We start from the raw sequence: 21,995 nt of genomic DNA on the forward strand, positions 1-21,995 counted from the left end.
TGATAGGACATACCTCTTGATAGGACATACCTCTGATAGGACATACCTCTGATAGGACATACCTCTGATAGGACATACCTCTTGATAGGACATACCTCTTGATAGGACATAACTCTGATAGGACATATCTCTGATAGGACATACCTCTGATAGGACATAACTCTGATAGGACATAACTCTGATAGGACATACCTCTGATAGGACATACCTCTTGATAGGACATATCTCTTGATAGGACATACCTCTTGATAGGACATAACTCTGATAGGACATACCTCTGATAGGACATACCACTTGATAGGACATACCTCTGATAGGACATACCTCTGATAGGACATAACTCTGATAGGACATATCTCTGATAGGACATAACTCTGATAGGACATACCTCTGATAGGACATACCTCTGATAGGACATAACTCTGATAGGACATATCTCTGATAGGACATACCTCTGATAGGACATACCTCTGATAGGACATACCTCTGATAGGACATATCTCTGATAGGACATACCTCTGATAGGACATAACTCTGATAGGACATACCTCTTGATAGGACATAACTCTGATAGGACATAACTCTGATAGGACATACCTCTGATAGGACATACCTCTGATAGGACATAACTCTGATAGGACATATCTCTGATAGGACATACCTCTGATAGGACATACCTCTGATAGGACATACCTCTGATAGGACATACCTCTGATAGGACATACCTCTGATAGGACATATCTCTGATAGGACATACCTCTGATAGGACATATCTCTGATAGGACATAACTCTGATAGGACATACCTCTGATAGGACATACCTCTGATAGGACATAACTCTGATAGGACATAACTCTGATAGGACATAACTCTGTGACGCTGACACTGTCTTCACAAGCTCTTCTGTGTGCATGCTCACAATTACCCATTGAGGAAGGGAGGGAACATCATTGAGAGATGCCAGGGGCTGAGTTAACAACCTCAAATATCTCAGCATGAGGGGAAAAGACAAAGAGATCTCATTCCCTCTTCTCATTTTTTGGGGGTTCTCAAAATAATTTCCAGGCAACATTTTGGGGCCATTTTCAGATGTGATCATTCCAAACCAGCACAAAGCAAATGAGCCAAACGTATGAAAGAAGAATTCGCTGGGATCAAGCGGTTGGAGCAACTAGAAAGGAAATGAATGTGGAAAATTATTTATACGGAATCAGGTGAGTGTTCCCATAACGTACATGGTGGGACAGCGGAGGACCCAGATACCTCGATGGAAGACGACCATTTCCAAGGAGGAAATGATTATTTAATGTAGACCAATGATCACTAGCATAGTACCACAAACAACAACAACAAAAACATTGTAAGATCGTGCAGAAACTGGCTAAGGAGCTACAGTATGTCAACACAAAGACACTCCTTGAGAAATCACTGTGTTTTAACTCTCCTTTCCCAGATAACTGTGGTTTAACCTGCCTTTCCCAGATAACTGTGGTTGAACTTTCCTTTCCCAGATAACTGTGGTTTAACCTGCCTTTCCCAGATAACTGTGGTTTAACCTGCCTTTCCCAGATAACTGTGGTTGAACTTTCCTTTCCCAGATAACTGTGGTTTAACCTGCCTTTCCCAGATAACTGTGGTTGAACTTTCCTTTCCCAGATAACTGTGGTTTAACCTGCCTTTCCCAGATAACTGTGGTTTAACCTGCCTTTCCCAGATAACTGTGGTTGAACTTTCCTTTCCCAGATAACTGTGGTTTAACCTGCCTTTCCCAGATAACTGTGGTTGAACTTTCCTTTCCCAGATAACTGTGGTTGAACTTTCCTTTCCCAGATAACTGTGGTTGAACTTTCCTTTCCCAGATAACTGTGGTTGAACTTTCCTTTCCCAGATAACTGTGGTTTAACGTTCCTTTCCCAGATAACTGCAGAGATGAAGGAGACAACACTCTGTGCACGAGAAAGATGAGAGAAAGATGAGAGAAAGAGAAGGATAGCAGCAGACAATAGTCACAAAGTGGAAAGACGTAAAAAAAATGTTTTTGCTAATATATTGAGAAAGAAAAATACTGAAATATCTAATTTTATAGCTCGTGAAATGCCATTCCTGCCCCATGATTGGGTCTAGACTAAAGTTCAATCTGACCTTTGACCTTAGAAGGGGGATCTGCGAAATGTAACCAGCCAGTGGATATAGTATATTCTAGGGAAAAAATGAAACGATGCCGGAAAGAATGGATTTCATCGGGGATCATGGTTCGAGGTTCCTGAGTGTGCGGGAATCCTGACGGGACTCGGGGTTGAAAGATGGACTCGTTTGGAAACTCTCTATTGGAGTAATGTCCCTGGAATTTCTAGTAAAGTGGATTTTTGTTACACATTCCAAATTGCACCCTATTCCCTATATAGTGCATTTTGATCAGAGCCCTATGGGTGTCACTTGGGACTCAGACTTTGGCTTTGGTTCAGCTGATATGGAACAAGTCCAACTATCCTCGATGGTGTAAACGATGGCGTATCGTTTACTAATTTATCTAGAAATGAACTAAATGCTTCTCGGTGAAGTACTATTGTGAGCAGCGATAAGGATACGACAGGGATGGGATAGCAGGCACTGCTTGGGGTCTGGTTTGTGTCAGACATGTTTCAATTTACAATACCTTTGATGTTCCACTAGAGGGAGCACTGTCTATTTTAAAAGGACAGTAAAGCAGCAGTTGATCGGTCCACCTTCGGTAGCAAGTTAATTAATTACTGATGCCGATGTTCTACCATTTTCCTCTAACAACAGTGATTAATGCAATCAGATCAATAAAAATCACCTCAAGAGTAATTGTATGCTATCAAAGTAGCCTACAACCAACATTGTAGACTATTTTGATCCTTAGATTTTGATCCTGAGATTACTCGTTGGTTATTACTGCATTTTCGGAACTAGAAACACAAGCATTTCGCTACACTCGCATTAACATCTGCTAACCATGTGTATGTGACAAATAACATTTGATTTGAAGTAATAATAAAGTCATACAACTAAAATGTATCACTTTTAAACTATTAAAAAAATATATAAAATATGATAAACGTTCAGAATTACATATGATATGACACATTGTATTGAACTGATAATAGGTTATATTTTGAGATTTGAGAACTTCTACACAGAATAGAGTTATGGTCATATGGGATAGATAACCTGTGGTCCTTCCTCCATCAAAACGTCACAGTCGTCGGTATAAAACAAACGCGAGCCCGTGCTGGAGGGCGCACAGCTCTGCAACGTGACGTTAGCCGGGCACTGTTAGGAGAAGGTGCGTGTGGGTCAGTGGCACGAAGTTGTTCATGACAAATAAAAATACAAAAAGGAAGGATGCGCAGTTGTGGGGCGACCTAAGTGAACGACAAGGGTTAAATAGAAGAATGAGAAAGAAAAGTCAATAGGCGGTATGCGTTCAGTTACTAGAATGATGATTGAGACCTTTAGATTTTAGTTTGGCCCGCGCTGGGGATTGTATTCATTTGGAACGGCTGGGCGATAGATGTCTGATGGCTGAATACACACCTGGATTTCTATGGATCACAAACCAGCGAACATCCTTCCCCGGGAGAGAACATACGTGTATGACGAAGCCAAATGAAAGTGCGAGAAAATAGTTTTTGTAAACTGCTATGAAGTTGATTTTGAAAGTTTAAACATACTCTTACGCTTAAGGAACCTTGGGAAATAGTCACCGGTGGGAATCCGTTATTAGACTAAATTTGTTTACCTAAAGTGCTTCACGAACCAAGGGCATCATTGAGCAACAGAAACATGTATCTCGGTAAAGCTCTTCTGTTGGTCCTTCTCCTAAACTACACGACTACCAGTCTTTCTCTGTCAACCTGCGCCACGGTGGATATCGATCATGTGAAGCGGAAGAGGTTCGAGGCGATACGGGGACAGATACTGAGTAAGCTCCGGCTGACCAGCCCGCCACACTCCCTGGGACCCAGTCAGGTCTCCTACCAGATCCAGTCGTTGTATAACAGTACCCGGGAGCTGCTTGAGGAGTTGGGGAGAGACGGGCAGCAAAGTTGTGGCCAAGACAACACGGAGACCGAATATTATGCCAAAGAGATATACAAATTCAACATGGTCCAGGGACCGCCAGAAAATAGTAGGCTAAGTCGTGTTATGTTATATTCATCTTAATGCTCTTTTGGTTGAAAAGCTATTTTCTATTGTGTTTTGTGAAACTCTTTTTGATGATAGTTGGGTGCTCCATTACGCACGAGATCAATTAATAGAGAACGTGCCAAATGCGTAATTTTGAAAACTTCCACGTGATCACAAGAGGGAGGGCTGTTACCTGAGTGAAGATCATACAATTAGTGGTTTATCTATTTGTCATGACAATGATGGGTCCTATCTGGGCTTTACAGAGTTGATAGTTGACAACAGATATGAACCGATCAACTCTGTATATTACATATAGGGAGTGTGTGGATAGCATACAGTAGACCAGAGTTTCCCAAACTCGGGCCTCGGGGCCCCAATGGGTGCACGTTTTTCTTCCCCCCCCCCCCCCATAACACTACACAGCTGCTGATTTAAAATGATTAAAGCTTGATTAAAAGTGAATTATTTGAATCAGTTGTGTAGTGCTGGAGGAAAAAACTAAACGTGCACCTCATTGAGGTCATGAGGACTGAGTTTGGGAAACTATGTGAGTACCCAGATGGAACTCTGTGAGTACCCAGATGGAACTCTGTGAGTACCCAGATGGAACCCTGTGAGTACCCAGATGGAACCCTGTGAGTACCCAGATGGAACCCTGTGAGTACCCAGATGGAATGTGTCAGAAACGATCTGTTTAAGATCTCCTTAGATGTGCTAATTTCTGTTCACTTTATTGGCCGTATTCAGGAACGTGTCTAGGACTTCAGTGAGATGTGGGACTAGTAGAAGCTATGTTGTGGATGAACCTGGAAGTTGCCTCAGCTCTTTCCCCCAACCTATTTCAATCCAGAAGACATGTTTTGTGTAGTCGTTCCTACTCCTCCTTCCTCACTCTTTCCCTCTTTTTCCCCATGGACCCAGTCCCTCTCACCAGATGTGTCCGTTTTAGTTTCAGCCAGGCCCAAATGAGAGGGACATCTGCCCAAGCTGATTGGACCAGGGCTGGGGAAGGGAAGGGGAGGGGAAGCCTTGATGAGGGGAGATAGGAAAAGTTAACATGGAGACAGGAAGCCTTGCTGAGGGGAGATAGGAAAAGTTAACATGGAGACAGGAAGCCTTGCTGAGGGGAGATAGGAAAAGTTAACATGGAGACAGGATGCCTTGCTGAGGGGAGATAGGAAAAGTTAACATGGAGACAGGAAGCCTTGCTGAGGGGAGATAGGAAAAGTTAACATGGAGACAGGAACATCCTTGCTGATTGGAGATAGGAAAAGTTAACATGGAGACAGGAAGCCTTGCTGGGGGAGGGGAAAAGTTAACATAGAGAGGAGGGGGTAGAGAGGTGTGGGGGATAGAGAGGAGGGGGGTAGAGAGGTGGGGGGGGTGTAGAGAGGTGGGGGGGTAGAGAGGTGGGGGGTAGAAAGAGAGGGAGTGGGTGGAGAGGGAAGGAGGGGGTAGAGAGGTGGGGGGGGGGTAGAGAGAGGGAGGGTTTAGTGTTTTTAAGTGTGGAAGAATTTGAAGAAGGCCTCTTGGGTCGACGCACAGCCCATTGCATCGTGGTCCCTTTGAAATCAACAAGTGTTGTAGTAAAATGCCTCCCCCTCCCTCCATATAAAGTGCTCCTGACCAAAAAGCAACACAACATGGACAGATTGCTGCCTTTAGCTCCTACTACATCCTGAAGCCCAGTTAAAAAACACAATGTAAACAAACATAATGAGTGATGCATATTGAGGAGGCTCCAGGGTGAAGGTTCCTCTAGGGACAAATCTAAGATCAGATTCCCATCCCTTAATCCTAACTTTAACAATTAGTGGGGGGTGGCGTGGGACTAAAATGCTAAACTGACCCAAGATCGGTGTCTAGAGGTAACTACACCCTACTCCCATTTAGGATACTCCATTCCTCTTGTTTACAAAAGCTCTATAGCGTTGCAGTTTTTTTCCCTGGGGGGGGTCAAAGGTCAAACTTACCTTAATGATCTGAAATATACTTTTTCCAACTTTGCACTGTGAATGTTTACACGGTGTGTTCAATAAAGACATGGAAACATATAATTGTTTGTGTTATTAGTTTAAGCACACTGTGTTTGTCTATTTGTTGTAACCTAGACGAATATCAGATAAAGGTTTATGATTTATCATTCACAGTGCAAAGTTGGAAAAAGTATGTGAACCCTTGGATTTAATAACAGGTTGACCTTCTTTTGGCAGCAATAACCTCAACCAAACGTTTTCTGTAGTTGCAGATCAGACTGGCACAACGGTCAGGGGGAATTTTGGAACATTCCTTTTTACAAAACTGTTTCAGTTCCACAATATTCTTGGGATGTCTGGTGTGAACCGCTCTCTTGAGGTCATGCCACAGCATCTCAATCAGGTTGAGGTCAGGACTCTGACTGGGCCACTCCAGAAGGTCAGGACTCTGACTGGGCCACTCCAGAAGGTCAGGACTCTGACTGGGCCACTCCAGAAGGTCAGGACTCTGACTGGGCCACTCCAGAAGGTCAGGACTCTGACTGGGCCACTCCAGAAGGTCAGGACTCTGACTGGGCCACTCCAGAAGGTCAGGACTCTGACTGGGCCACTCCAGAGGTCAGGTCAGGACTCTGACTGGGCCACTCCAGAAGGTCAGGACTCTGACTGGGCCACTCCAGAAGGTCAGGACTCTGACTGGGCCACTCCAGAAGGTCAGGACTCTGACTGGGCCACTCCAGAAGGTCAGGACTCTGACTGGGCCACTCCAGAAGGTCAGGACTCTGACTGGGCCACTCCAGAAGGTCAGGACTCTGACTGGGCCACTCCAGAAGGTCAGGACTCTGACTGGGTCACTCCAGAAGGCGTATTTTCTTCTGATGAAGCCCTTCTGTTGTTGATTTACTTCTGTGTTTTGGGTCGTTGTCCTGTTGCATCACCCAACTTCTGTTGAGCTTCAATTAGCAGACAGATGACCTTACATTCACCTTCAAAATGTCTTGATAAACTTGGGAATTCATTTTTCCATCGATGATAGCAAGTTGTCCAGGCCTTGAGGCAGCAAAGCAGCCCCAAACCATGATGCTCCCTCCACCAGACTTTACAGTTGGGATGAGGTGTTGATGTTTGGTGCTTTGCCTTTTTTCCACACATAGTGTTGTGAGTTCCTTCCAAACAACTCAACTGTAGTTTCATCTGTCCACATAATATTTTGCCAGTAGTGCTGTGGAACATCCAGGTGCTCTTTTGCAAACTTCAGACGTGCAGCAATGTTTTTTTTTGGACAGCAGCGGCTTCTTCCGTTGTGTCCTCCAATGAACACCATTCTTGTTTAGTGATTTACGTATTGTAGATTCGTCAACAATAACGTTAGCATGTTTCAGAGATTTCTGTAAGTCTTTAGCTGAGACTCTAGGTTTCTTCTTAACCTCATTGAGCATTCTGCGCTGTGGTCTTGCAGTCATCTTTGCAGGACGGCCACTCCAAGGGAGAGTAGCAACAGTGCTGAACTTTCTCCATTTATAGACACTTTGTCTTACCGTGGACTGACTTTTAGAGATACTTTTGTAACCCTGTCCAGCTTTATGCAAGGCAACAATTCTTAATTGTACGTCTTCTGAGATCTCTTTTGTTGGAGGCGTGGTTCACATCAGGCAATGCTTCTTGTGAATAGCAAAGACACATTTTGTGAGTGTTTTTTTTACAGTGCAAGGCAGCTCTAATCAACATCTTCAACCTCATCCTATTGATTAGACTCCAGGTTAGTTGACTCCTGACTCCAATTAAAAAAGTCATTAGCCTTTAGGGGGTTCACATACATTTTTCCAACCTACACTTTGAATGTTTAAATGATATATTCAATATAGACAAGAAAAATAAAATAATTTGTGTGTTATTAGTTTAAGCACATTGTGTTTGTCTATTGTTGTGACTTAGATCAGATCAAATGTTCTGTCAAATTGATGCAGAAATCCAGGTAATTCCAAAGGGTTCACATACTTTTTCTTGCCACTGTGGCACCATTGGCCATTCTGGTACCCCTGATTGTGGAAATAAAGAGAGCACATATCATGATGACATTATATTAGTGTTAAGATGAACCTCCCTTTGCCAGATGAACTTCACCAGGTGCACAAACTTCCTCATATAAAGAGAATCTTTGACGTTATATCCGTTATATCCTACTTCAGACCAGACCCCTCCTACTTCAGACCAGACACCGCCTACCTCAGACCAGACCCCTCCTACTTCAGACCAGACCCCTCCTACTTCATACCAGACCCCTCCTACTTCAGACCAGACCCCTCCTACTTCAGACCAGACCACTCCTACTTCAGACCAGACCCCTCCTACTTCAGACCAGACCACTCCTACCTCAGACCAGACCCCTCCTACTTCAGAGCAGACACCTACTACTTCAGACCAGACCCCTCCTACTTCAGACCCTCCTACTTCAGACCAGACCCCTCCTACTTCAGACCCCTTCTACTTCAGAGCAGACCCTCCTACTTCAGACCAGACCTCAACTACTTCCTCAGACCAGAGTAACTGTGAGTCACACCAGAATAAGTGTTTTAGAGGGAGGTGAGAGACTCAGAGGACTGGCTTCCTGTGTTTGCAGAGAGGTGTATTTCCCATAAAGTACTGCGGTCAAGACCTAGCTGCTGGACAGATACAGCAAAAAGAACCCAAAACAGTGCACGACTAGACTCTCATCAAAGGTAGGGAATAGGGTGCCATTTGGGATGGAGCATAGGTCTTTGTCTCTCACAAGGTAGGGGAGACTACAGGGCAGGGAGACTACAGGGCAGGGGAGACTACAGGGCAGGGAGGGGAGACTACAGGGCAGGGGAGACTACAGGGTAGGGGAGACTACAGGGAAGGGGAGGGAAGACTATAGGGCAGGGTAGACTACAGGGGAGGGGAGACTACAGGGCAGGGAGACTACAGGGTAGGGGAGGGGAGACTACAGGGCAGGGAGACTACAGGGGAGGGAAGACTACAGGGTAGGGGAGACTACAGGGGAGGGGAGACTACAGGGCAGGGGAGACTACAGGGCAGGGGAGACTACAGGGCAGGGGAGGGGAGACTATAGGGCAGGGAGACTATAGGGCAGGGAGACTATAGGGCAGGGGAGACTACAGGGCAGGGGAGACTACAGGGCAGGGAGACTACAGGGCAGGGGAGACTACAGGGGAGGGGAGACTATAGGGCAGGGTAGACTACAGGGGAGGGGACACTACAGGGCAGGGAGACTACAATTACTGAGCTCGGTCCTCCCTATGCCTGTTTCTTGCAAATAAACTGCCCTACTGTCTGTCTCCAACAACCTGCCCTACTGTCTGTCTCCTCTATGTCTCCAACAACCTGCCCTACTGTCCGTCTGCCACAACCTGCCCTACTGTCCGTCTCCAACAACCTGCCCTACTGTCTGTCTCCAACAACCTGCCCTACTGTCTGTCTCCAACAACCTGCCCCACATGACGTTCTCTACTGTCCTAAAGGTCTCTTCTCTCTGTCCTACAGATGACCTTCCCTACTGTCCTAAAGGTCTCTTCTCTCTGTCCTACAGATGACCTTCCCTACTGTCCTAAAGGTCTCTTCTCTCTGTCCTACAGATGACCTTCCCTACTGTCCTAAAGGTCTCTTCTCTCTGTCCTACAGATGACCTTCCCTACTGTCCTAAAGGTCTCTTCTCTCTGTCCTACAGATGACCTTCCCTACTGTCCTAAAGGTCTCTTCTCTCTGTCCTACAGATGACCTTCCCTACTGTCCTAAAGGTCTCTTCTCTCTGTCCTACAGATGACCTTCCCTACTGTCCTAAAGGTCTCTTCTCTCTGTCCTACAGATGACCTTCCCTACTGTCCTAAAGGTCTCTTCTCTCTGTCCTACAGATGACCTTCCCTACTGTCCTAAAGGCATCACCTCCAAAGTTTTCCGTTTCAATGTGTCGGCCATGGAGAGGAACTCCACCAACCTGTTCCGAGCCGAGTTCCGAGCTCTCAGGGTTCCAAACTCTGCTGCCAACAGGAACGAACAGAGGGTGGAGCTCTACCAGGTGTGTAAAGGTACCCCTCCGCCCCTCCATGTCCTTCAGAGATCTTTAACTCCGCCTCACCCCCAAGAAATAACTGCATAGTTTTCTAAGGACCCGAAGCGAGGGGACCATCTCTGCCTGCGCCAACAAGATGGAGTCGGCAGAGATGGTCGCTTCCGAGCCTGTTCACCCGCTCTATCATCCAGAAGGCGAGGTCAGTACAGGTGCATCAAAGCTGGAACCGAGAGACTGAAAAACAGCTTCCATCTCAAGGTCATCAGACTGTTAAACAACCATCACTAACATAGAGAGGCTGCTGCCAACATACAGACTCAAATCTCTGGCCACTTAAATAAATGGACTTAGTAAAGGTATAACTAGTCACTTTAAACAACACCACTTTAATAATGTTTACATACCCTACATTACTCATCTCATATGTATATACTGTACTCTATACCATCTACTGCATCTTGCCTATGCCGTTCGGCCATCGCTCATCCATATATTTATATGTACATATTCTTAGTCATCCTTTTACACTTGTTGTGAATTTGTTAGATTACTTGTCGGGAACTAGAAACACAAGCATTTCCCTACACTCGCAATAACATCTGCTAACCATGTGTATGTGACCAATAACATCTGCTAACCATGTGACCATTAACATCTGCTAACCATGTGACCAATAACATCTGCTAACCATGTGTATGTGACCAATAACATCTGCTAACCATGTGTATGTGACCAATAACATCTGCTAACCATGTGTATGTGACCAATAACATCTGCTAACCATGTGTATGTGACCAATAACATCTGCTAACCATGTGTATGTGACCAATAACATCTGCTAACCATGTGTATGTGACCATTAACATCTGCTAACCATGTGTATGTGACCATTAACATCTGCTAACCATGTGTATGTGACCATTAACATCTGCTAACCATGTGTATGTGACCATTAACATCTGCTAACCATGTGTATGTGACCAATAACATCTGCTAACCATGTGTATGTGACCATTAACATCTGCTAACCATGTGTATGTGACCATTAACATCTGCTAACCATGTGTATGTGACCAATAACATCTGCTAACCATGTGTATGTGACCAATAACATCTGCTAACCATGTGTATGTGACCATTAACATCTGCTAACCATGTGTATGTGACCATTAACATCTGCTAACCATGTGTATGTGACCATTAACATCTGCTAACCATGTGTATGTGACCAATAACATCTGCTAACCATGTGTATGTGACCAATAACATCTGCTAACCATGTGTATGTGACCAATAACATCTGCTAACCATGTGTATGTGACCAATAACATCTGCTAACCATGTGTATGTGACCACTAACATTAGCTAACCATGTGTATGTGACCATTAACATCTGCTAACCATGTGTATGTGACCATTAACATCTGCTAACCATGTGTATGTGACCAATAACATCTGCTAACCATGTGTATGTGACCATTGGTAGAGGTAACACAGTGCTCTAAGATGTGAGGGAGGGGCCTGGTAGAGGTAACACAGTGCTCTAAGATGTGAGGGAGGGGCCTGGTAGAGGTAACACAGTGCTCTAAGATGTGAGGGAGGGGCCTGGTAGAGGTAACACAGTGCTCTAAGATGTGCTCTAAGATGGAGGGGCCTGGTAGAGGTAACACAGTGCTCTAAGATGTGAGGGAGGGGCCTGGTAGAGGTAACACAGTGCTCTAAGATGTGAGGGAGGGGCCTGGTAGAGGTAACACAGTGCTCTAAGATGTGAGGGAGGGGCCTGGTAGAGGTAACACAGTGCTCTAAGATGTGAGGGAGGGGCCTGGTAGAGGTAACACAGTGCTCTAAGATGTGAGGGAGGGGCCTGGTAGAGGTAACACAGTGCTCTAAGATGTGAGGGAGGGGCCTGGTAGAGGTAACACAGTGCTCTAAGATGTGAGGGAGGGGCCTGGTAGAGGTAACACAGTGCTCTAAGATGTGAGGGAGGGGCCTGGTAGAGGTAAACACTAAGAGTGCTCTAAGATGTGAGGGAGGGGCCTGGTAGAGGTAACACAGTGCTCTAAGATGTGAGGGAGGGGCCTGGTAGAGGTAACACAGTGCTCTAAGATGTGAGGGAGGGGCCTGGTAGAGGTAACACAGTGCTCTAAGATGTGAGGGAGGGGCCTGGTAGAGGTAACACAGTGCTCTAAGATGTGAGGGAGGGGCCTGGTGCTGCTCTAAGATGTGAGGGAGGGGCCTGGTAGAGGTAACACAGTGCTCTAAGATGTGAGGGAGGGGCCTGGTAGAGGTAACACAGTGCTCTAAGATGTGAGGGAGGGGCCTGGTAGAGTTGACACAGTTCTCTAAGATCCTTCACACACAGCAGCGTCACCTCCAAGACATTATTTTTTAAATTATAGTATACAATTCAATCGTTTTTGTTTTGCTAAGGAGCATGATCGGTAGTGGACATTTTTACATTTTCATACGGCCAGAAAGTTTAGTTTAGCATAGATAGGTTTACCATACTGACATCGACAATAAAAACACGTTGCCTAGGATTCCACATCCCCATTTCTTTCAAACTTCAGTTTCAACTGAAGAAGGGGAGAGAGAAGATGATATCCAGCTTGTGGTTTGGTGGTGGGCAGCCGCCAGACCCTAACTCCAGGTCGCCAGGCCCGGAGAATGTGTACAGGGTCTGGCTCGGGGCAGGGGGCACGCTAGAATAAAACTCTTTAACTCTTTTTCAATGTTTTACTATTTGTATGCAATTCACTGAGGAGGATGGTCCTTATTGTCGAGCTTCTTTATGTTTCCTCTCTCAAAGTTGCTTTAAAAACGTCTCCACTGGTTGCAACAACATCAGTGTAGTGACTCTGTATCGTTCGTATACAGTAAATCCCCTTTTTTGATTTTCAGATCCTGAGACCAGACGAGCACATAGCTAAGCAGCGCTACATCGGAGCCAAGAACGTGCTGACTAAGGGAACGCCAGAATGGGTCTCCTTCGACGTGACAGAGACGGTACGGGAGTGGTTGATGTACAGAGGTGAGTGTTTGATTCATTCATTGATTGTAGTGTTGAGAAATGTAGATGCGTTTTGAGGTCGGTTTGGGGTTTCAGCGAGAGAGAAGAAAAAAAATACACAAAAAATGATGATACATGAAATGCATTATGGGTTGAATGTTGTAACACAGAATAAAACACAGAATAAAAGTCCCATGATGCTAGTGACTGTCCGTTACTGCTGATCACTCATTAACTTTAATTTACATTTACATTACATTTAAGTCATTTAGCAGACGCTCTTATCCAGAGCGACTTACAAATTGGTGCATTCACCTTATGACATCCAGTGGGACAGTCACTTAACAATAGTGCATCTAAAACTTAGGGGGGGTGGGGTGAGAAGGATTACTTATCCTATCCTAGGTATTCCTTAAAGAGGTGGGGTTTCAGGTGTCTCCGGAAGGTGGTGATTGACTCCGCTGTCCTGGCGTCGCGAGGGAGTTTGTTCCACCATTGGGGGGCCAGGGCAGCGAACAGTTTTGACTGGGCTGAGCGGGAACTGTACTTCCTCAGTGGTAGGGAGGCGAGCAGGCCAGAGGTGGATGAACGCAGTGCCCTTGTTTGGGTGTAGGGCCTGATCAGAGCCTGGAGGTACTGAGGTGCCGTTCCCCTTCACATTACTTTAATATAAAATATCAGCCGTTGTGTTTATGACATTCGTTTTATTTGATGACTTTATTATTTCGTTCCCAAAGTCATCATCTCATCTCTACAGAGCTGCTTTCTGTCAAAATCACTATTTTTTTAGTAGTTCTTCAAAGTAAATAAGGCGTACTTTTATGACTGCTGAGTACCACTTGTCAATCACTTAATGTATTTTCAGGCTCGTAATCCAACTGCTTTCTATCTCTCTCCATCTTCTCCCTGTCTCCATGTCAAGTTTATTAAGCTCCCATGCAATGCATTCTGGTCATGGTAGATAATTAACACATTTTCTGCACTAAACAATGAATACTGAACAAATATATAAATGCAACATGTAACAATTTCAAACCATTTTATTGAGTTACAGTTAATATAAGAAATCAGTCAATTGAAAATAGATTCATTTGGCCCTAATCTATAGATTTCACATGACTGGGCAGTCATGACTGGGCCTGGCCCCCAAGTGGGTGGGCCTGGCTCCCAAGTGGGTGGGCCTGGCTCCCAAGTGGGTGGGCCTGGCTCCCAAGTGGGTGGGTCTGGCTCCCAAGTGGGTGGGCCTGGCTCCCAAGTGGGTGGGTCTGGCTCCCAAGTGGGTGGGCCTGGCTCCCAAGTGGGTGGGCCCGGCTCCCAAGTGGGTGGGCCTGGCTCCCAAGTGGGTGGGCCTGGCTCCCAAGTGGGTGGGTCTGGCTCCCAAGTGGGTGGGCCTGGCTCCCAAGTGGGTGGGCCTGGCCCCCAAGTGGGTGGGTCTGGCTCCCAAGTGGGTGGGCCTGGCTCCCAAGTGGGTGGGCCTGGCTCCCAGAGTGGGTGGGTGGGCCTGGCTCCCAAGTGGGTGGGCCTGGCTCCCAAGTGGGTGGGTCTGGCTCCCAAGTGGGTGGGCCTGGCTCCCAAGTGGGTGGGCCTGGCTCCCAAGTGGGTGGGCCTGGTGGGTGGGTCTGGCTCCCAAGTGGGTGGGCCTGGCTCCCAAGTGGGTGGGTGGGCCTGGCTCCCAAGTGGGTGGGCCTGGCTCCCAAGTGGGTGGGCCTGGCTCCCAAGTGGGTGGGCCTGGCCCCCAAGTGGGTGGGTCTGGCTCCCAAGTGGGTGGGCCTGGCTCCCAAGTGGGTGGGCCTGGCTCCCAAGTGGGTGGGTCTGGCTCCCAAGTGGGTGGGCCTGGCTCCCAAGTGGGTGGGCCTGGCTCCCAAGTGGGTGGGCCTGGCCCCCAAGTGGGTGGGCCTGGCTCCCAAGTGGGTGGGCCTGGCTCCCAAGTGGGTGGGCCTGGCTCCCAAGTGGGTGGGCCTGGCTCCCAAGTGGGTGGGCCTAATCAGAATACATTTTTACCCACAAAAGGGCTTTATTACAATGGTTCTCCTTCAATGTGACAGAAATACTCATCAGTTTCATCAGATGTCTGGGTGGCTGGTCTGACGATCCTCCAGGTGAAGAAGCCAGATGTGGAGGTCCTGGGCTGGCGTGGTTACATGTGGTCTGCTGTTGTGAGGCCAGTTGAATGTACTGCCAAATTCTCTAAAACAACGTTGGAGGCGGCTTATGGTAGAGAAATTGACATTAAATTATCTGGCAACTGCTCTGGTGGACATTCCTACAGTCAGTATGTCAATTGCTCGCTCTCTCAAACTTGAGATGTCTGTGGCGTTTTGTTTGTTGTGTTTTGTTGTGACCTTTTATTATCCCCAGCACAAGGTGAACCCATGTAATGATCATGCTGTTTAATCAGCTTCTTGATATGTCACACCTGTCAGGTGGATGGATTATGTTGGCAAATGAGAAATGCTCACTAACAGAGATGTAAACAAATATGTGCATAACATTTTAGAGAATTAAGCTTTTTGTGCATCAGCTCATGAAACATGGAACCAACACTTTACATGGTTGCCTTTATATTTTTGTTCAGTGTAGAATATTGGCCTGTTGGAAACTACAACTCCCTACTACATTGCACAGTTCAGGCTGGATCTGATTTATTCCTAGAGAAACTACAACTCCCTACTACATTGCACAGTTCAGGCTGGATCTGATTTATTCCTAGAGAAACTACAACTCCCTACTACATCGCACAGTTCAGGCTGGATCTGATTTATTCCTAGAGAAACTACAACTCCCTACTACATCACACAGTTCAGGCTGGATCTGATTTATTCCTAGAGAAACTACAACTCCCTACTACATTGCACAGTTCAGGCTGGATCTGATGTATTCCTAGAGAAACTACAACTCCCTACTACATCACACGGTTCAGGCTGGATCTGATTTCTCTCTACAGAAACTACAAATCGAGCTCACAGAAGAAGAAAAAATTAACTAAATGGAATTCAAATAATTGAACCGACTTCGGTCAATTCGTTTATTTAAAAAAAGTATAATCTTTTGGCTACTTCACACTAATTGATTGACATGATGAAACTACTTATCTTTCCCATGATGCCTCTCTCCTGTCAGCGACCAACCTGGGTCTGGAGATCAGCGTACACTGCCCGTGCCACACCTTCAACCCCAACGGTGACATCATCGACAATGTGAACGAAGTGCTGGAGGTCAAGTTCAAAGGTCAGCAGGCATAACATTATCTTCTTCGTGTGGTCCTTTTTGTTGTCGTTACACCACCCAATAACTGGCAATGAACTGCAAGTCTCGCTCTATGCCTCCACATACTGATAGCTTCTTGAGCTGCATCTGTGTTCCTTTTGACAAAGTGAACATTGAACTGACATTTCCCCCCCCAAAAAAAAAAAACACTAAACAATTTTAAAACGGCTTTATAAGACACAAAGTCCCCAAGTGAGGAGGCCTATGACGTCCTGGGGTACAGCACCCGTCGTCCTCAACCCGCAGTTCAAACTGCTCCACCTTGACGGACGCCGCCTGCCCTGTCTGCAGTGCTCCACCAATAGGAGCAGGGCCTCGTTTGAGCCCGAGGCCATCCAACAGGACCATCAAGGAATATATAAGGAACTTATTCTAGAGATAGTTTAGCCCTGACGTTAATTAACAACTGTGGCTTCCGTGAACTTGTAGTTTCTTAATTAAATTGCACCGTGCACATTTTAATTGATGCCTTGAATTGGATTTCTTTATATTGTCTACGGTTGTCCTAAAGCATCCTGTCAGTCCTGAACAAAGTTCAGCGATTAATAAAGTTGTAATTGTAATGACTGACCTTTTGACCTCTCTCTGCAGCGGGGAAACTGTAACATGTAACATGTAAAATGTAACATGTACTGGCTGATATGTAACGTCTCTCTGCTACAGGTATGGAAGGGGAGGTTGAGGAGCTGGGTCGTTGGGACCTGGGTCGTCTGAAGAAGAAGAAGAAGAAGAAGAAGAAGACGGAGCAGAAGGAGCCGTACCTGCCTCACCTCATCCTCATGATGATCCCTCCTCACCGCCTCGACTCACAGCCACGCAGACGCAAACGGGCCCTGGACACCAACTACTGCTTCTCGTAAGGAACCTTACGGAAACTGTTAGCACTTCTGTTTCCACCTATCGGTTGTCATGTCCTGAAAGGCGCCTTAGAAGTGGTTTATGGTAAAAATCTGTTGTAACATAAAACAACAATAGCAGATGAAGGTTCAATGAGCCAGCTAACCTTTCCCATACGTGCAATCTGAAACCATTCACGTGTTGGTTGATCAAGACGAGAAACTTTAATAACTTAATTGCAAATTCAACTGAGTCTAACTAAAGTTTTGTGTTGTTATTAACAAGAAAATCATAGAGTTGTAACTGAACAGTTATCAAAGTTGACTACCTAGCTCATTGTTGTATAAGTGAGAAGGTATGAGTGATTCACTGTAGTTCCCCCCCCCCCCTCCCAGCACTGTTGAGGAGAACTCTGATTCACTGTAGTTTGTTGTCCCCCCCCCTCCCAGCACTGTTGAGGAGAACTCTGATTCACTGTAGTTTGTTGTGCCCCCCCCTCCCCTCCCAGCACTGTTGAGGAGAACTCTGATTCACTGTAGTTTGTTGTCCCCCCCTCCCCTCCCAGCACTGTTGAGGAGAACTCTGATTCACTGTAGTTTGTTGTTCCCCCCCCCCTCCCCCTCCCAGCACTGTTGAGGAGAACTCTGATTCACTGTAGTTTGTTGTGCCCCCCCTCCCCCTCCCCCTCCCAGCACTGTTGAGGAGAACTGTGATTCACTGTAGTATGTTGTCCCCCCCCCCCTCCCCTTCCCAGCACTGTTGAGGAGAACTGTGATTCACTGTAGTTTGTTGTTCCCCCCCTCCCCCTCCCAGCACTGTTGAGGAGAACTGCTGTGTTCGTCGTCTCTACATCGACTTCCGTCGGGACTTGGACTGGAAGTGGATCCACGAGCCTAAAGGATACTACGCTAACTACTGCTCTGGACCCTGCCCTTACCTGAGGAGCTCCGATACCACACACACACAGGTGAGGGCATTCTGACACCACACACACACACACACACACACACACACACACAACACACACACACACACACACACACACACACACACACACACACACACACACACACACACACACACACAGGTGAGGGCATTCTGACACACACACACACACACACACACACACACACACACACACACACACACACACACACACACACACACACACACACACACACACACACACACACACACACACACACACACACACAGGTGAGGGCATTCTGACACACACACACACACACACACACACACACACACACACACACACACACACACACACACACACACACACACACACACACACACACACAGGTGAGGGCAATTGTGGTTATTTGCGCCAAGGCTATAATGACAACAAAATGCAGGCTAGCCAGGTAGCTGCTCAATAGCCCATGTAAGGTAGCTAAGGGGAGACTCAGCAAAATTACATCATAAACAGGACTCAACCAGAATAAAATTGAGATCAGCCAGGATTGATTTATTTACGCAATTTAGTCGTAGACCGGGACAGTTGCATATTTATCAACATTTTCAGCTACCACATCAGAAACACCAAAATGTCTCGTTCACAGCCTAAAATGAACACCTGTCCCCTGTGGCTATATTTTGATGGGTAACATGTCTATTTCACCAGCCTTGTTGGTGGGAAGTCAGGGCTCCACTGTGCGAGTGTTTCACTTGTGTTTGTGAATAAAAATAGTGAAATATGATCACATTTATAGTAAAAAGAAAATAAACGCTTCAGTAACTGTTTTCAAAGTATTTCCGCCATTTTGTTTCATAGCTGGTAAATTTAATCGCACAAAATCGAAATTACAAATGCTATATAGCCTATCCCACCTCCATGCTGCAACACTGTCTGGATGGGCGCTGTGCACACCTGAAGAGCTGAGTGAAAGACTTGTTTTTAGAAGCGTTGCGCACAGGCATAAAAATATGTTTAATTTACTTGAAACTAAAGTCTACTGAAGTGAGACTTTGTCCTTGTTTTTATTAGCTATTTACATTTATTTTTAGTTCACAAGCAAGGTTGTTTTCCTATGCTTAAGTTTCAACTGCTAGTTGAAGAGAAGACAGTGTTTCTACTAGTCAAACTCCATCTCACATGACTGGAGTCACGTTACCGCGGTAACCTCCCGCTCTTAAAGGGGCAGGTGAACATTTTGTCTCCTCTGTGATATTTTAGTTAAGACTCAGGTCACACAAAAAAAATGTAATTATTCAATAGATCACATTTACTTCTTACTGGTAATACATTTATGATAGAAACATTAGAAAGAATGTTCATCTGTTTTTTTGTTGTGTGCTTTGTAGAAAAAATGTAAATGCCCCAAAAATATTTTGGCTGGTAAAAAATCTGAATGGCTGGTAAGACCACAAAAAGTATATTTTATACCCTCATCTCTTTCTTGTTCCTTTATAGCTGCTGAGCCTGTATAACACTCTGAACCCAGAGGCTTCAGCCTCTCCCTGCTGCGTTCCCCAGGACCTGGAGCCTCTTACCATTCTCTACTACTCTGGACGCACCCCTAAAGTAGAGCAGCTGTCCAACATGATCGTCAAATCCTGCAAATGCAGCTGAGGAGGCCAGGAGTAGGCCCGAAGCCTGGGAGTAGAGTAGAGGGGAATGGCCCACGTAGGTGATCTGTATTGGGACACTAGAGCCAGCTGGCCTGCCTACCTGTGGAGGACTAGACTACTACCATCCAGGCTATTCGTATTAATCAACAAACTATGTGGCCTAGCGCTTAACACCACTTGAACTGAAGGGCCCCATCCTTGTGAAAGGAGGACATACTATGCTAGACTTTGGGATCTGAACTTCTTCATTCTTTTGATTTGTTCAGTTTAGAGTTAGTAGTTTCCTTTTACAATCTTCTAACTGGGTTTCCTTCCTTCCTTCCCTTCCTACAAACAAACTGTTTCCTTCCCTTCCTTTCCTTCCTACAAACAAACTGAGTTTCCTTCCTTCCTACAAACAAACTGTGTTTCCTTCCTTCCTATAAACAAACTGTATTTCCTTCCCTTCCTACAAACAAACTGAGTTTCCTTCCTTCCTACAAACAAACTGTGTTTCCTTCCTTCCCTTCCTATAAACAAACTGAGTTTCCTTCCCTTCCTATAAACAAACTGTGTTTCCCTCCTTCCCTTCCTATAAACAAACTGTTTCCTTCCTTCCCTTCCTATAAACAAACTGTGTTTCCTTCCTTCCCTTCCTACAAACAAACTGTGTTTCCTTCCCTTCCTATAAACAAACTGAGTTTCCTTCCTTCCTACAAACAAACTGAGTTTCCTTCCTTCCTACAAACAAACTGAGTTTCCTTCCCTTCCTACAAACAAACTGCGTTTCCTTCCTTCCTTCCCTTCCCTTCCTACAAACAAACTGAGTTTCCTTCCTTCCTATAAACAAACTGAGTTTCCTTCCTTCCTATAAACAAACTGTGTTTCCTTCCCTTCCTACAAACAAACTGTGTTTCCTTCCTTCCTTCCCTTCCCTTCCTACAAACAAACTGAGTTTCCTTCCTGCCTTCCCTTCCTACAAACAAACTGAGTTTCCTTCCTTCCCTTCCTACAAACAAACTGAGTTTCCTTCCTTCCCTTCCTACAAACAAACTGAGGATCCTTCCTTTCCTTCCTATAAACAAACTGTTTCCTTCCTTCCTACAAACAAACTATGTTTCCTTCCTTCCCTTCCTACAAACAAACTGTGTTTCCTTCCTTCCTATAAACAAACTGAGTTTCCTTCCTTCCTATAAACAAACTCTGCTTCCTTCCCTTCCTATAAACAAAATGGCTTCCCTTCCTACAAACAAACTGGGATTCCTTCCTTTCCTTCCTATTAACAAACTGTTTCCTTCCTTCCTACAAACAAACTGTTTCCTTCCTTCCCTTCCTACAAACAAACTGTGTTTCCTTCCTTCCTATAAACAAACTGAGTTTCCTTCCTTCCTATAAACAAACTGTGTTTCCTTCCCTTCCTACAAACAAACTGTGTTTCCTTCCTTCCTATAAACAAACTGTGTTTCCTTCCCTTCCTACAACCAAACTGTGTTTCCTTCCTTCCTTTAAACAAACTGTGTTTCCTTCCCTTCCTACAAACAAACTGTGTTTCCTTCCTTCCTATAAACAAACTGAGTTTCCTTCCTTCCTATAAACAAACTGTGTTTCCTTCCCTTTCTACAAACAAACTGTGTTTCCTACCCTTCCTACAAACAGAGTTTCCTTCCTTCCTATAAACAAACTGAGTTTCCTTCCTTCCTATAAACAAACTGTGTTTCCTTCCCTTCCTACAAACAAACTGTGTTTCCTTCCTTCCCTTCCCTTCCTACAAACAAACTGAGTTTCCTTCCTTCCTTCCCTTCCCTTCCTACAAACAAACTGTGTTTCCTTCCTTCCCTTCCCTTCCTACAAACAAACTGAGTTTCCTTCCTTCCCTTCCTACAAACAAACTGAGTTTCCTTCCTGCCTTCCCTTCCTACAAACAAACTGAGTTTCCTTCCTTCCCTTCCTACAAACAAACTGAGTTTCCTTCCTTCCTATAAACAAACTGAGTTTCCTTCCTTCCTATAAACAAACTGTGTTTCCTTCCCTTCCTACAAACAAACTGTGTTTCCTTCCTTCCTTCCCTTCCCTTCCTACAAACAAACTGAGTTTCCTTCCTTCCCTTCCTACAAACAAACTGAGTTTCCTTCCT

At 45.5% G+C, this 21,995-nt stretch overlaps 1 protein-coding gene across 1 annotated transcript; it reads left to right on the plus strand.

The window, feature by feature from the left end:
• Window positions 1-3,277: 3,277 nt before the first annotated feature.
• On the plus strand, window positions 3,278-21,684 carry LOC123995452 (transforming growth factor beta-3 proprotein-like). Its single transcript, XM_046299080.1, has 7 exons — window positions 3,278-4,153; window positions 10,025-10,188; window positions 13,084-13,213; window positions 16,313-16,420; window positions 17,123-17,315; window positions 18,110-18,263; window positions 19,725-21,684. The coding sequence occupies exons 1-7, from the start codon at window positions 3,808-3,810 to the stop codon at window positions 19,881-19,883; spliced, it is 1,254 nt and encodes a 417-aa protein (XP_046155036.1). The 5' UTR covers window positions 3,278-3,807; the 3' UTR covers window positions 19,884-21,684.
• Window positions 21,685-21,995: the final 311 nt, after the last annotated feature.

This window comes from Oncorhynchus gorbuscha, linkage group LG14 (genome assembly GCF_021184085.1).
Source record: "Oncorhynchus gorbuscha isolate QuinsamMale2020 ecotype Even-year linkage group LG14, OgorEven_v1.0, whole genome shotgun sequence".
In the NCBI taxonomy this organism is placed as follows: Eukaryota; Metazoa; Chordata; class Actinopteri; order Salmoniformes; family Salmonidae; genus Oncorhynchus; species Oncorhynchus gorbuscha.